This window comes from Ylistrum balloti, unplaced genomic scaffold (assembly GCF_031769215.1).
Source record: "Ylistrum balloti isolate Yb309-2 unplaced genomic scaffold, AGI_CSIRO_Ybal_v1 Utg369560, whole genome shotgun sequence".
Classification (NCBI taxonomy): Eukaryota; Metazoa; Mollusca; class Bivalvia; order Pectinida; family Pectinidae; genus Ylistrum; species Ylistrum balloti.
In genome coordinates, this window is record NW_026781861.1 from 275,879 (window position 1) to 293,945 (window position 18,067).

The 18,067-nt window shown below is 37.5% G+C and overlaps 2 protein-coding genes across 2 annotated transcripts in view; one reads left to right on the top strand and one right to left on the bottom strand.

Moving 5' to 3' along the window:
- LOC132544446 (uncharacterized) overlaps positions 1–18,067 on the bottom strand; it is a 250,740-nt gene that overhangs the window by 222,851 nt on the left and 9,822 nt on the right. The gene's annotated exons all lie outside the window — the stretch shown is intronic.
- On the top strand, positions 7,878–9,551 carry LOC132565635 (epsin-like). Its single transcript, XM_060230351.1, has one exon. The coding sequence runs from the start codon at positions 7,878–7,880 to the stop codon at positions 9,549–9,551; it is 1,674 nt and encodes a 557-aa protein (XP_060086334.1).

Genomic DNA, 18,067 nt, shown 5'->3' on the forward strand with positions numbered 1-18,067 from the left:
GATATGGAGAGAGATTTCTATTACGTTAAGAGATCTACACTGATGTGGAGAGAGATCTCTATTAAGTTTGGAGATAGACACTGATGTGGAGAGAGATTTCTATTACATTTGGAGATCGACACTGAAGTGGAGAGATTTCTATTACGTTGAAGATCGACACTGATGTGGAGAGAGATTTCTATTACATTTGGAGATCTACACTGATGTGGAGAGAGATTTCTATTACGTTTTGAGATCGACACTGATGTGAAGAGAGATTTTTATTACGTTTGAAGATCGACACTGAAGTGGAGAGATTTCTATTACGTTTTGAGATCGACACTGATGTGGAGAGAGATTTCTATCACGTTTGGAGATCGACACTGAAGTGGAGAGATTTATATTACGTTTGGAGATCGACACTGATGTGGAGAGAGATTTCTATTACATTTGGAGATAGACACTGATGTGGAGAGAGATTTCTACTAAGTTTGGAGATCGACACTGATGTGGAGAGAGATTTCTACTAAGTTTGGAGATAGACACTGATGTGGAGCTAGATTTCTATTACGTTTGGAGATCGACACTGATGTGGAGAGAGATTTCTATTACATTTGGAGATCTACACTGATGTGGAGAGAGATTTCTATTACGTTTGAAGATCTACACTGATGTGGAGAGCGAGCTCTATTACATTTGGAGATCGACACTGATGTGGAGAGATTTCTATTACGTTGGAGATCGACACTGATGTGGAGAGATTTCTATTACGTTGGAGATCGACACTGATGTGGAGAGATTTCTATTACGTTGGGAGATCGACACTGATGTGGAGAGATATCTCTATTACGTTTGCAGGCCGATTCCGCCATTTTGTTAGGGAACATGTCGGCGGTGATCTCTTTGATATCCTCAGCTAAGGATGAAATTATGATAGATAATGTTCTATAGACACATACAAAAGGAAAACATTTAGATATAGATATAAACATAAATCTGACTTAACGATCGCATGAAAAATAAATGACACTCTGTAATCAAAATAGATGGTATATTATTAGATTTTCAGGGTTTATGAGAATTGTAAAAAAGACAAGTGCTTATATCGTTATCAGTAGAAATCCAACTAAATACATATATGTGTATTTAAGTTAATCAAACTTCGTCATACAGACGTCTCGTCTCTTTTTGTTACCTCAGTGAGGCTTGGGCCTAAAGATAACTGGAAGAAAGGTGAAAAAATAAATGAAATTGATAAGAATGAAGTGCAGACGGGGTGGTCGAAAAATTACACAATCTAGTCATTTTTGTATGCAGAGAATATCCGGATCCTATAGAGATAGCCTTACGTAATGTACATATATTTAAAAAACATTACTTTCTCGTCTTCATATTTCTGAGGGCACTTATATTTCCTAGTACATATATCAAGTCACAAAGTCCTAGCACCAGAATAATTTAATTTAGGGAAGTTAAGAGATTAATTTATAAGCAGGCCAGCACTATGACGAGTAAATCATGTATTAGTATGCTGTCATTGTGTCTGGGCTATGCAACAATACGGTGTGTGCATTCTCATGTGTAACCTAGATCTCCAGGCAGATATAACAAGTCTATTGCTGTAAGCGACATATTTCTCGTTCTTAGGTAAAAATGGCAAGGCGTTATTATAGATAATCATACATACCAGAGGTATGAGACTATCACGACAAACACTCAAGGTATATCTTCTGACGTAAATTACATCTTTCATGACAACAAAAACATCGTTATTTCGAAGTACATGGGACCGTTGAAAATTTAAAGTAATAAGAGTGTTTGTTTTAAGGGAGATCGAATGACGATCCTTTTCCATAACTTCGACTTAAACGTGGTCTCCGAGATATACGAGTTCGAGATCACGAGGTCCGAACTTATCAGGAACTTATCAGTTTCCATGGTGTGCAAATAAGCATAAAAACAGTGTTATGATGTCACTCTAGAACTAAGGTTTATTAATTTTGTGTTTCGTTCTGATATTTATTTCCCCAAATTGATATCTATTTCTGATTATTGGCTTAGATTTTGAGTTTTGGTCTGACACTAAGGCATGACAATGTGTTTTGTTTAAATAATTTGGTGAGCCTTCTGTGTTTTTAGTTCTAAGGGCGCTGATATTTTAGTAAGCGCTGATGTTTTAGAAAGTAATTATATATTGAGTAACGCTGATAATTTGGTAAACACTGACATCTTAGATATCACTAATAATTTGGTAAGTGGTGAGATTTTAGTGACTGCTAATGATTTCGTAAGTGCTAATATTTTAGTGAGCACTAATATTTTGGTAAGTGCTAATATTTTAGTGAGCACTAATATTTTGGTAAGTGCTAATATTTTAGTGAGCTCTAATACATTGGTAAGTGCTGATATTTAGTGAGCACTAATATTTTGGTAAGTGCTAATATTTTAGTGAGCGCTTATACATTGGTAAGTGCTGATATTTAGTGAGCACTAATATTTTGGTAAGTGCTAATATTTTAGTGAGCGCTAATACATTGGTAAGTATTGATATTTAGTGAGCACTAATATTTTGGTAAGTGCTAATATTTTAGTGAGCTCTGATACATTGGTAAGTGCTGATATTTAGTGAGCACTAATATTTTAGAAGATAGTGACATTTTGGTAAAACTGAGTTAAGGTACAGATAACTTGGGTTAAATTTTATCTTTAATTATGGTAAGTGCTAGGCTTTCTGTTTGTGGTATTCTGGTAAGTGCTAGGCTTTCTGTTTGTGGTATTCTGGTAAGTGCTAGGCTTTCTGTTTGTAGTATTCTGGTAAGTGCTAGGCTTTCTGTTTGTGGTATTCTGGTAAGTGCTAGGCTTTCTGTTGGTGGTATTCTGGTAAGTGCTAGGCTCTCTGTTTGTGGTATTCTGGTAAGTGCTAGGCTTTCTGTTGGTGGTATTCTGGTAAGTGCTAGGCTTTCTGTTTGTGGTATTCTGGTAAGTGCTAGGTTTTCTGTTTGTGGTATTCTGGTAAGTGTAAGGCTTTCTGTTTGTGGTATTCTGGTAAGTGCTAGGCTTCTGTATGTGGTATTTTTGGTATTCTGGTAAGTGCTAGGCTTTCTGTTTGTGGTATTCTGGTAAGTGTTAGATTTTCTGTTTTTGGTATTCTGGTAAGTGCTAGGCTTCTGTTTGTGGTATTCTGGTAAGTGCTAGGCTTCTGTATGTGGTATTCTGGTAAGTGCTAGGCTCTCTGTTTGTGGTATTCTGGTAAGTGCTAGGCTCTCTGTTTGTGGTATTCTGGTAAGTGCTAGGCTTCTGTTTGTGGTATTCTTGTAAGTGCTAGGCTTCTGTATGTGGTATTCTGGTAAGTGCTAGGCTTCTGTATGTGGTATTTTTGGTATTCTGGTAAGTGCTAGGCTTTCTGTTTGTGGTATTCTGGTAAGTGTTAGATTTTCTGTTTTTGGTATTCTGGTAAGTGCTAGGCTTCTGTTTGTGGTATTCTGGTAAGTGTAAGGCTTTCTGTTTGTGGTATTCTGGTAAGTGCTAGGCTTTCTGTTTGTGGTATTCTGGTAAGTGCTAGGCTTCTGTATGTGGTATTCTGGTAAGTGCTAGGCTTCTGTATGTGGTATTTTTGGTATTCTGGTAAGTGCTAGGCTTTCTGTTTGTGGTATTCTGGTAAGTGCTAGGCTTTCTGTTTGTGGTATTCTGGTAAGTGCTAGGCTTTCTGTTTGTGGTATTCTGGTAAGTGTGAGGCTTTCTGTTTGTGGTATTCTGGTAAGTGTGAGGCTTTCTGTTTGTGACAGTTTGGGTATAGATGATCAGTCGTGATACTTCATTAAATAGCGTGTTCGCACTGGCAGAATTATAATACTACATACATTGTGAATCCTATCACGTAATACCCTATTTTCATAATAAAAATCGGAAGTTGGTGGTCATGTGATATTCAAATATCTTCTAGATTTATATTTTTACTCCTTTTTATACAAATGAACATTGGCGAAACTTCTCAGCATGAACTGATATCAAGCCAACTTCAAATTACGCTTTCGACTCGTGGTGTTACATATACTCTCCGGGATTTATGGAATCCCCTCTCGCAGTTTTATTTCCGTTTCTTCATATTCCCATGACATGGCCTACCAGGAAGGAATTATGACGTCATGGGTTAGGTTACATCAAGCTCCCCTGGGAGTTTAAAAGCTGTAAACATTCTGATAATTTCACAAGCGTTATCGGGACACAGTGGGAACACATAATTTATTTTATCATTACTTTCAACAATTCGTTCTTTAATGTCATATTAATTTTAGATATTTTGATATGTGAGTGGTCACGTTTATTAGAACGGTGTTATTCCATTCACCGATACACGTGAAACTATCAGATAAAAACGTCAAAGTGACAAAGTTTTAAGTATATCAAAGTATTTACCTTTAAAGTGCTCAAATTTAAAAAACGAGTTTTGCAATAAAGATAACGTAAATAATTTATGTAACCTCAAAGTCAGTTTAAGAAGATGATAAATTCGGAATTAACTTGGAGTTCCGATTTTATTTATTCATTTGTTGGGAAGATGTCCAAAATTAATTAATCTGAAAAATAGAACCTTATTGAAGAGAGGTCAGTATTATATTTGACTCTTTTATAATTATCTACTACTCGTATGACATATCTCTCACTAGAGGAAGATTAAATTCCTTTCCGTTCCACTGTCACTGAGCCTCGTGACTAACAATCATAACATACAATATCTTTTATCATTTGTTTGATTTTTGATAGCATTTTTTACATACACATATAAATTAAACAAGACACACACTCAGACACACACATTACAGGTGCATATGCTTGTAGAATAAATAAGCGCAAAAGTAAAAAAAATTAATTACACGCCTGTGTGACCGAGTCGCGGGAGGGGGGGGGGTAATTAATACAGACCTGGTTACATAATGATGACCACAGGTAGAAGACCGAGAGAACCCTAAGGGACAAGGGTGAAAGAAATGACCTTTTTGACACCACTTTAATCAAATCTACATCAGTGTGCATTTTTTTAATACAAATTGCTTCACCGCTGTCGTAAAGAACAATACACGGCGGTTTATTTCTCGGGTCAAGATTGATACTTTGCGGAGTTAGGGCCTCTGTCCTTACGACACGATCTATAGCAACCCTTTATCAACTCTAACATGTTAAAGGAACAGTGACTCCGTATAAAACAGCGTGAAGTAACATTTGTTACTTTTTGTGTCAGACAGAGCCTATTCAAACCGACATATTAAAAACGGAAAATACAGAAGGCAGTAAGGAAAGTATCGTGAAGTAGAGGGTAGGGTTAGTGGACTTTTGTGACGGCGGGAAGTAGAGTCGGAAAGTAGAGGGTAGGGTTAGTGGACGTTTGTGACGGCGGGAAGTAGAGTCGGAAAGTAGATGGTAGGGTTAGTGGACGTTTGTGACGGCGGGAAGTAGAGTCGGAAAGTAGAGGGTAGGGTTAGTGGATTTTTGTGACGGCGGGAAGTAGAGAAGGAAAGTAGAGGGTAGGGTTAGTGGACGTTTTTGACCGCGGGAAGTAGAGCCGGAAGTAGAGTGTAGGGTTAGTGGATTTTTGTGACGGCGGGAAGTAGAGCCGGAAAGTAGAGAGTAGGGTTAGTGGATGATTGTGACGGCGGGAAGTAGAGGGTAGGGTTAGTGGATGATTGTGAAGGGAGTAGGACTTGAGAGCAGACAGAATGGTTTCTGAATCAGAACCTAGCGTGCCGTTAGACGATTACGTGCAATTCAAACCATGAACTCGCCGAGTGGTTTATTGAGATAATACTAACTTATTTGATATCTTATCAAAAACAGATTAATAACAAATTATATACTCTAACTTAGTTGGATATCATTTATAACCGATGGTTCTTCGCTTAGTTTGAATTAAATCTACATCAAAATTGTATGAGATTAAATTATGTGTTTATTAAGAAAACATGCAAAACCCTTTAAGAGTGTCTGGGTTTAGGGGCAAGTGTTAAAAATAACTGCCAAAACCGGGGAAACAAGCGATCGCACGTGAACTTTTGAATAGTGACACAATTTTTTTTTCCTTTTTAAATTATTCAGCATCATAAATGATGGTGTACTGTGCATCATGGGTGAAGAGTACGACTTAAGATATAATCAAATGTTCAAATCGAGTAATTTTGTTCTGCTGTCGGAGTTTAGATTCCAGCTCTTAAGACCCCTAGCATCACTGGTGAGTCTTAGAAGTAATCAAACAGATAACACATTTACTCGATATCATCGCTACCGACTTTATTCAGCCTTTCCAAAACACACGAGCTACATATCACTTTCAATATAAGAGATTTCTAACGGGTTAGAAGTCTTCTAAAACGCCTGAAAAGCTACCTGTTGTATGCAGTTGTCTTGTTGTGTGACGTGTAGTCTTTCATTTCACTGTAATCCGCGATGTTCACATGAATGCAACATCCCTTACTACTTTGTGTAGCTAATAAGCTCAAATAATGTGCATTTAAAAATACTGAGTTGGCGGTGGCGTGTCTGATTTACAGTGTCAAATGAACTGGTCTGTATGACCATACCACACAATGGGAGGCAAACAGGTATTATTTTATCCTGGAGCCTGTATCCCACACAGCGTTCTGTGTATACACACATCATGTTGATAACAACATGTTTATAAACAATACAATAATCGTAAATATTAACACATTTTGCCACTGTAATGCACGTGATGTATATAAATAGAATGCCCGACAGGTGTGGAAAAGACAGGGCGTCCTACCTTACGGAAAGATAAATGAAGGTTCACGGGCGTCTTGGCCACAGACTGATTTACAGGTAATCTCGTCTGGGCTACATACAGGATTTTCGGATTACTGTCAAATGTACCTTAATATTAATATCCACAGTTTCCGCACTATTTCAATGTCTTAGGAAGTGATAAAATCAAAAGTAGGCGTTGTCAAATTGAAGAAAATGTTCCCATCTTCCGCAGCATAAAAAGTCATAACCTGTACACAGATAAAACTAGGATATAACATACCTCGCATCAACACATTCTACTCCAACATACTGGCAAATCCCCCCGTTCTCAAGTCTCAGACTGGAAAATGTAAAAACAGGATTTGACAGACATCAAAACAAAAAAGCTCTGACGCAGACTGACGATTTTACGGCAGAAATCAACCAAACAGTCATTTTCCAACCCGGGTATACTTGTCCGTATTGTAACGGTGCGAAATCGTCTCCCTTACACACAATAATCCGGAAACGGAAGTAGGTAAACGATTTCTTTTATACAAGTGATTCTATATCTACCAATCTTAAAATGCATTCTGAATATCATATATGCAATTTCGTTTAGTTTTTTTTTTTTTTTTTTTTTTTTTCTTATTTTCAATTTTCAAATGAAATGAAACATGATGACGGGGCCGTTTTGAGCTGTTTTCAGCGATATCAAATCGTCCGCATACTTAATCAGATGTCAAGTGGATAATCATTTATATTCTCACACATAACCAAACGGTTCTGATGCGCATGTGTCAATATTCTAACACATAACCACACGGTTCTCATGCGCATGTGTCAGTATTCTCACACATAACCACACGGTTCTGATGCGCATGTGTCAATATTCTAACACATAACCACACGGTTCTCATGCGCATGTGTTAATATTCTCACACATAACCACACGGTTCTGATGCGCATGTGTCAATATTCTCACACATAACCACACGGTTCTGATGCGCATGTGTCAATATTCTCACACATAACCACACGGTTCTCATGCTCCTGTGTCCATATTTTGTTGATAGAGTTTTTATAGCATTAAGGGAAAAGAGCAAGAGTCTTATACGATTGACAAACAGATAAACGTGTAAACAAAACAGCACCAGCAACATATGGAAAAAATACAACAACAAACACGGAACTCAAACAGGACAGCAACACACAGAAACAACAAACACGGAACTAAAACAGAACAGCAACACACAGAAACAACAATTACGGAACTCAAACAGGACAGAAACACAAAGAAACAACAAATACGGAACTCAAACAGGACAGCAACACACAGAAACAACAAACACGGAACTCAAACAGGACAGCAACACACAGAAACAACAAACACAAAACTCAAACAGGACAGAAACACACAGAAACAACAAACACGGAACTCAAACAGGACAGAAACACACAGAAACAACAAACACGGAACTCAAACAGGACAGCAACACACAGAAACAACAAACACGGAACTCAAACAGGACAGAAACACACAGAAACAACAATTACGGAACTCAAACAGGACAGAAACACACAGAAACGACAAACACGGAACTCAAACAGGACAGCAACACACAGAAACAACAAACACGGAACTCAAACAGGACAGCAACACACAGAAACAACAAACACGGAACTCAAACAGGACAGAAACACACAGAAACAACAAACACGGAACTCAAACAGGACAGAAACACACAGAAACAACAAACACGGAACTCAAACAGGACAGAAACACACAGAAACAACAAACACGGAACTCAAACAGGACAGCAACACACAGAAACGACAAACACGGAACTCAAACAGAACAGCAACACACAGAAACAACAAACACGGAACTCAAACAGGACAGCAACACACAGAAACGACAAACACGGAACTCAAACAGAACAGCAACACACAGAAACAACAAACACGGAACTCAAACAGGACAGCAACACACAGAAACAACAAACACGGAACTCAAACATGACAGCAACACACAGAAACGACAAACACGGAACTCAAACAGGTCAGAAACACACAGAAACAACAAACACGGAACTCAAACAGGACAGAAACACACAGAAACAACAAACACGGAACTCAAACAGGACAGCAACACGCAGAAACAACAATTACGGAACTCAAACAGGTCAGCAACACGCAGAAACAACAAACACGGAACTCAAACAGGACAGCAACACACAGAAACGACAAACACGGAACTCAAACAGAACAGCAACACACAGAAACAACAAACACGGAACTCAAACAGGACAGCAACACACAGAAACGACAAACACGGAACTCAAACAGAACAGCAACACACAGAAACAACAAACACGGAACTCAAACAGGACAGCAACACACAGAAACAACAAACACGGAACTCAAACATGACAGCAACACACAGAAACGACAAACACGGAACTCAAACAGGTCAGAAACACACAGAAACAACAAACACGGAACTCAAACAGGACAGCAACACACAGAAACAACAAACACGGAACTCAAACAGGACAGCAACACGCAGAAACAACAATTACGGAACTCAAACAGGTCAGCAACACGCAGAAACAACAAACACGGAACTCAAACAGGACAGCAACACGCAAAAACAACAAACACGGAACTCAAACAGGACAGCAACACACAGAAACAACAATTACGGAACTCAAACAGGACAGAAACACACAGAAACGACAAACACGGAACTCAAACAGGACAGCAACACACAGAAACAACAAACACGGGACTCAAACAGGACAGCAACACTCAGAAACAACAAACACGGAACTTAATAGCGATACATAAAGCAACTTATATAACCGATTTAACACAATGATTGTACTGGTCATACTCTCTCCTCAGGTTTAATGACTAAATAATAAATAGACAATCTCTTATTAAGTTATTTGTCAACAAAATAATACTAATATTTTCATCTTTTGACATATTCAAGACTATGATTTCATTACAACTTCTGTTACTAGTTGTAAGTATGGTGTACGGTCCCTTGTGCTGTATACAACATAAGAAAGAATTTGTGATAAAATGACATACAGTTCAGTTTGACACTTTTTAAGGTCACGTCCCTGTACAGTTAGGATGACCGTGAGCGACTTGGTATACAAATCAGAACAATAGACTATCGTTTCTGGGTCGTTGTTCAAATGTTAATAGAATAATTATCTACACCTGATACGGGTACTTTAGTCCGACAGAACCACCTCTTGTCTAAATAAAGACTCAAGTATCAGCACATGGGACATATAGCCCGCGCGCAACATCACTTTACACTATTATCGTTTTTTCTCTTCTATTGTTCATTCCGTTACATATGAAATCATACAACACAACTGTTCGTGTAGGAGGGGTGTGTTTATCTTCATTTGCTCGATAATTGATTTTCCTAGACTTAGATAATTGACTCCGGATCGGAAGTTGTTTACATCGTTTAATTATTTGCTGTAATATACAAAGGTCGGACTGTTACATATCATAGATATAATAGAAAGCAAGATGATTTTGGCTTGGAATAAAATTTTGGTACATGTATTTGTTTGTTTGTTTGTTTGTTTTTGTTTTTGTTTTTGGTTTTTTTTTTTTTTTTTATTTGTTGTTGTTTTTTTTTTTTTTTTTCGTTTTTGTTTTTTTTATTTAACGTAACATTATGAAAATAGATAAAATTTGACGTAATAATAACAAAATTAATAAATATTGGGGTCGAAGAAAAGCGTCGAACCCCTTACTTCAATCCCTACTAGTAGCAGTTAGTGTGTTTTTTTGTTGTTTTTTTTTCTCTGGAGAACAATATGTGACGTCCAGTGATATCATGACTGTACGCTTGGGCAAGATATTTAACTCTACTGCCCTAAAGGGTAGAATGCTACGGGTCTCCCGCATGATGGTCTGAGAAATAGCAACCAATCATCGTTCAAATTGACACAGAATGTCAAGGGGGCGAACGCGCAATCTTAGTTGATACTCGAACGGTTTAAGTTATATGTATTAGATCAGTGTTAGGGTTAAGATCAGGTTATAATAGCGACAGAGACAGAAAAAAACTTTGAAGCTTATCAACAAGGAAAACATGCTAAAGATTTAAACTGACGAAATTGTGAGAGCTTATGCCAGGAACATTGTAAACTGGAATAGTTCCCCGGCATATCTGGTTAAATCTGACAATAGTAAACTGGAATAGTTCCCCGGTATATCTGGTTAAATCTGACAATAGTAAACTGGAATAGTTTCCCGGCATATCATATCTCCCCGGTATATCTGGTTAAATCTGACAATAGTAAACTGGAATAGTTCCCCGGCATATCTGGTTAAATCTGACAATAGTAAACTGGAATAGTTTCCCGGCATATCTGGTTAAATCTGACACTAGTAAACTTGAATAGTTTCCCGGCATATCTGGTTAAATCTGATAATAGTAAACTGGAATAGTTCCCCGGCATATCTGGTTAAATCTGACACTAGTAAACTTGAATAGTTTCCCGGCATATCTGGTTAAATCTGACAATAGTAAACTGGAATAGTTTCCCGGCATATCTGGTTAAATCTGATAATAGTAAACTGGAATAGTTTCCCGGCATATCTGGTTAAATCTGACAATAGTAAACTGGAATAGTTTCCCGGCATATCTGGTTAAATCAGACACTAGTAAACTTGAATAGTTTCCCGGCATATCTGGTTAAATCTGATAATAGTAAACTGGAATAGTTCCCCGGCATATCTGGTTAAATCTGACAATAGTAAACTGGAATAGTTTCCCGGCATATCTGGTTAAATCTGATAATAGTAAACTGGAATAGTTTCCCGGCATATCTGGTTAAATCAGACACTAGTAAACTTGAATAGTTTCCCGGCATATCTGGTTAAACCTGATAATAGTAAACTGGAATAGTTCCCCGGCATATCTGGTTAAATCTGACAATAGTAAACTGGAATAGTTTCCCGGCATATCTGGTTAAATAAGACGGTTTGACTCGTTCAAAGAAACACTGAATTGAGGGCCTGAATCTCAATCCAGCAAACAATATACATTTACAATTACGTATATACATACATACTTATAGGTTAGGTTTAGTACTGAAAACGAGGCGCGTTTTTTCTCAAACTTTAAAGTGTTGGTCTCCGAGTTACAATTTCTAATAATATATTTTAGTTTAGGAAGACTTATGTAATTACAACAATATTTTTAATACATTTATCAAATTCATTATTAGAGATCTCATAACTGCCCTGTGCTGGTATATTGTTTTGACCGTGTTTTCTACCCGCTGCATTGAAATAATGCCGGATCATCTTATCGGAAGCAAGTTTTACAAACTTTTTGCTGTGCAGAAAATACTCTCCAATTTTACGTATGTGTAAACGTATTAGAAATGTTTTAATTTACACAAAGAAACATTTCAGTATTGACTTGATTAATTTAGATACTAGATGAATCTGAGTCGTATTTGTGTAAATTTAAGTGTTATTATAAATCTTTTTTCCGAAACAAAATATTATCTCGCGTGCTTTCTGTGACGTCATTGATGCTGTTATCGAGAACCAAAATGTGTACAGCGTACGACAATATCTATTGCAGGCAAACGACCAATTGTTTCTTAAAATAAAAGACAGCTCTTTTAGAAATAGATAAGATAGCTAGTATGTAACACCGAAATGTTGCCGATTGATTTTCATTTAACGACTCAGTGGGGTTTCTTTTTCGATGAACAAGCAGAAGTGTTTTCCGCAGACAATCCATCTAGTAATTAAAGCACAGGAACTTCATTAACACATCCCGTATTGTTCCATCGTTCTCTACTTAATCTAGCACATTTTAAATGGACATCGGTTTACTCTGCACGAAAACGTGAGGTGGCGAAAATTAAACAAATAAAAAAATTTAAATGAGATAATTTATTTACTTGTTTAGTGTTTACTGGGGACCTGGCTTTTGACCTGGTGGGTTTTACTCTGTATTCCAAAAACTACAATATAAAAAATCTGACATCTCCGTAATTCGAACTCTGATACCTACCGTCTATATACGTTAACGTGTTCAGCTTGTGTTGAGTACTAACGAGCGGGCGGTCGGTCTAACACGAACATAAAACAGTACGGGCTACTTACTAATGGGAACTCCCTCGCGAGACCAGCGCGTGCCACTAAAGATTAGAAGACAGGTACGGGATTAAAGCGGCGATAACAAGTTTAACTGATAAAAATAAAATTCATTACAATTCCCCTGAAAAACAAATACACTCATCACTTTGTTTCAGTAATCTGAACTCGGATGTTTTGAAACGTTTATTGCAACAAGTTATTGTTTTTACCCTAGAAATGACCCATGTACCTCTAGATAACTTACGAAAAAGAATAAAGAAGCAAAGAAAATCAACAAAAAAAAAAGAAGAAAAACATCTTTTCTCTTGCCATAATGGAAAAGGTTTATTCCCGAGAATATGGCTGGATAATACAGCTATGAATCATTACGAACAACTGAGAAAGTAAAAACAATTTCTTGTTTCTCTTTCAATGATGATTCGATCTAATGACATTCTTTTTATTTTACATCAGCCACCAACGGGGCAGATACACCTTCCAAACAAACTCTCTACATCAGCCACTAACGGGGCAGATACACCTTCCAAACAAACTCTCTACATCAGCCACCAACGGGGCAGATACACCTTCCAAACAAACTCTCTACATCAGCCACCAACGGGGCAGATACACCTTCCAAACAAACTCTCTACATCAGCCACCAACGGGGCAGATACACCTTCCAAACAAACTCTCTACATCAGCCACCAACGGGGCAGATACACCTTCCAAACAAACTCTCTACATCAGCCACCAACGGGGCAGATACACCTTCCAAACAAACTCTCTACATCAGCCACCAACGGGGCAGATACACCTTCCAAACAAACTCTCTACATCAGCCACCAACGGGGCAGATACACCTTCCAAACAAACTCTCTACATCAGCCACCAACGGGGCAGATACACCTTCCAAACAAACTCTCTACATCAGCCACCAACGGGGCAGATACACCTTCCAAACAAACTCTCTACATCAGCCACCAACGGGGCAGATACACCTTCCAAACAAACTCTCTACATCAGCCACCGACGGGGCAGATACACCTTCCAAACAAACTCTCTACATCAGCCACCAACGGGGCAGATACGCATTCCACACAAACTCTCTACATCAGCCACCGACGGGGCTGGTACACCTTCCACACAAACTCTCTACATCAGCCACTGACGGGACTGGTACACCTTCCACACAAACTCTCTACATCAGCCACTGACGGGGCTGGTACACCTTCCACACAAACTCTCTACATCAGCCACTAACGGGGCAGATACGCATTCCACACAAACTCTTTATATCAGCCGATAACGGGGCTGGTACACCTTCCACACAAACTCTCTACATCAGCCACTGACGGGGCTGGTACACCTTCCACACAAACTCTCTACATCAGCCACTGACGGGACTGGTACACCTTCCACACAAACTCTCTACATCAGTCACTGACGGGACTGGTACACCTTCCACACAAACTCTCTACATCAGCCACTGACGGGACTGGTACACCTTCCACACAAACTCTCTACATCAGCCACTGACGGGGCTGGTACACCTTCCACACAAACTCTCTACATCAGCCACTGACGGGGCTGGTACACCTTCCACACAAACTCTCTACATCTCTTCAGAGATATACACGTTAGATTCTGTCAGAGAAATCTCTCCTTTCCTTAAGAGACATACACGTTATATATTAGTGTAAGATTATACATTGTCGTTGAGAATCAATTGTCGCAAACACCTTATTCCTACAGATAACATTTTACTTGGATTACGATACACGTGGATTTCGTGAGCAAGATTCAGCCACGAACTTAAGTGCCAAGGAGAACGTATGTTTGTGGAGACACGCGACGTAGAAGCCCCACGAATATTTCATCTGAAGGTTCGAACTGAATGGTGACTTGTCAGTTGATTTAGAATTGTGTGTTGTTCCTAATAGAATAAAGTGTCGTGTATCACATTAACAGTACGAAATAATTTTAGTACAAATAAATCCGTGTGCAACTTTTACAAGACTCGATTAGAAATTTCATAAATGAAAAATTAAATGATAAATAACAAAATGGAGGCTTTTAATTTCTTCGCTTAACCAATTTACATGGTGACAGGTTTGTAAGTATACTTGAGTACTTGTGTAAATATTGCCTCTATTATAATACTCCGAAGGTTCATTCATCGTCGTGAACATTGTTATCCTAACACGAACGTTTTGGATGTTAATGTAAATAGGTTTCCGGTCGATGAACAAATAGATTTTATCATCAAACGTTACTTCCATTCGCTCATATTTATGTGTTATAATGTATTACTAGGTTTAATTTATTTGAACTCTTTTTAATAGATGACAAATTTATTCTTTTATTTATTTCCAAATCTTACATTTTCTAAATTTAATCAAAATTTTATTACAAGAAAGTTTGGATTTTGTGTAAGTGATATAAAGTATAGAGACTGATACAACAATGCCATACCACTGAGAAAATATATGAATGTATAAGCGAACTGATGTAGATGATACGTTAGACTACAGGAGGGAAAGTTAGCGAGGCGTGACCAACACTCTGCAACGTCATGGCAGAAAGAAAGGAGGGAAAGCCACAGACAAAACACAAACTCACGACAGAGAAACACATTAATGCAGAACAGCATAAAAATATTTTGATCAGTTTTGAAATATGCAATGTTATAATTGAGTGAAAACTATTTCCTTCATGGTCTTAAGATTTTAATTTTACACACGGATAAAGCAATGTCTCTAAATTTATCGACCCCGTGGAACAAATAGTAAAGACTATCTTATAAAATGATAAAAATATGCATTTCTCAAGAAAGTCAATAATGGCTATGCTATTTGTTTATTTAACATCTTTTTATCAATTTCATCATCAATGTGTCTGTTTCCATTTTGTCGGAGGAGAACCATTTGAATTAAAGAAAACGCATTAGATATTGTCTATTTCATTCATATTATGGCCCTAACACATGTACAGCGATGACTTATTTGACCAAGATATGTTCAGATATGGACGATAACAATGGTAGTTAGTATTATCTACAGAATGTAAAAAAAGAATGGTTTAGTCTTAGGTAAACTGTAAAAACACGAGAGAGACAGAGACAGAGAGACAGACAGACACAGACACAGACAGACAGACACAGGGAGAGACAGACAGACAGAGAGAGAGACACACACAGATAGACAACCTGTACAGATGAGAGAGAGAGAGAGAGAGAGAGAGAGAGAGAGAGAGAGAGAGAGAGAGAGAGAGAGAGAGAGAGAGAGAGAGCGAGCAGACTGCAGTCTTAAATAACCTGTACAGATGAGAGAGAGCAGTTTACTTGCAGGTAGCTGGTACTACTGTGTATAGATATAGTGATGCTACTTAACCGAAATGCATGCCTTTATAACCAAGATTAAAAGATATGCATTAACTCTGGAGTGTTTTTTTTTTATCAGATCTGGTATTATATATACATACAAAGAGTAAATATCATGATGGACACATTTTTACAGTATAACCAGCTATATTTGCGAGGATGATGCTTTCACTATTTCACGGTAAACTAAGGTGACCGTGAAAATCGAATCCGTGAAATGCCGTAACACATGTTTTATCTGTGCTTTTACATCCCGATTGTGAAATTTTCATTAGTATTAGAAAATCGCAAAAAGTTTGACTCGCGAAAATTACCAGTTTTACAGTATGATAAAACATCGTCAGATGGGAGGGGAATCGTAATAGCTGAATAATGCGGTTTTATTATTTATTTGGAACATACTACATTTAACACGAAATATGTACATCCTTCTCTCAGTAGTTGAGGGAGAAGCGTGACGTTAATGCAGAATAAAAAAAAAACATTCAGTAGAAAATTGTGTTGTGTTTGGTTGATAAGACTTATTACTTAAGCAATGGAATGTTACAAGATGGTTGTAAAGAGACGATATGGATAAACATACTGTCAACCGTCAGGGAAACACGTTTACCTGTCACTCAAATGGTTTTCATATCAACAGTATACTATCATCTTGTAACAGTCAAATGCTTTTTTTTGCATTTATATTTATTTTTTGTAATATGAAGTTTTAAAAATCGTTTAATAAAGTATATAAATTTTTTCGCGGCTTAAACAAATGTATGAAAGATAATGAAGTGCTTCGTGGTTTAAACAAACGCATGAAGTATGATGACGTATTTCTTGGTATAAGCATGTAAACTAAAAGAAGAATTCCTCTAATAACGCTTGTTGTAAAACATTGCCGTGGTGACGTTCTCTGTATTAACAGCAGTACTTTATGTTACATCGTAGCGGTCTTGGAGTCTTTTATTTGATTTTTCATGTTAACCTTCAACTTCTGCCATTTTGTCTTTGACCCTGAAGTATTAAAATACGCTTCATATTATCTATGTATGACTTCTGTAGATAACATCGGTAGAGCTTCTTCCTTTTTATCAGTAAAGTTTCCAAACTAATTTGACTTTCAAATATCTTAAAACATAATGTGTTTAGCAGATGACCCAACAAAGTCAGATTTAATCACCTCGATGTTCAGTCTGTATACCTGAATCGGAAAACAAAGTTGGTTATAATACCAACATATGCTGTCGTTAAAACCTCATAACACCGTACATCAGCGAATATAATCGTCTATTTATCTTAATATATAACCATCCTCATAACCTGTCAGAACCAAGCGGATACCGTTACTACAGATATCTACTCCCAACCTGTGGGTACATCTCAAAGTCGGAGAAGGCAGTCCTAAACAGCAGGGAAGCCAACTTTCTGTCGGGTTTTTTACTAACTAATCCTTCAAAACCATGGTTCTTTGTCCTGAAAATCTGGCAAAACTTTTGACTTTACCTGCAGAACTCGCAGACATTAAAAAACACAAAAAGTTCCCGTATTCTCTAAACGTGTCGGACATTATAGTTTTTATCCGACAGATGATAAACTTGAGAATAGAACAGCATTTAACGGCTACGGATAAGTGATAAGCGCCTTTACGAATATTTAAACATTAGAATATACGATTATTCAATAATCTCCATTGAATCAGTGCTGATCGCTTTGATGATAAATAACATCTATTTATATCAATCATATATTACTAACTAATTGGTTGTTGATTGATTGATTGATTTATAAGATGAAATAAGTGAATGAATGATTGAAGGAACGAATGCACGAACCTTTACATGAACGAAC

Excerpts from the sequence above, each read along its gene's own strand:
- LOC132565635 (XM_060230351.1), top strand. The coding sequence starts at position 7,878 with ATGGAAAAAATACAACAACAAACACGGAACTCAAACAGGACAGCAACA.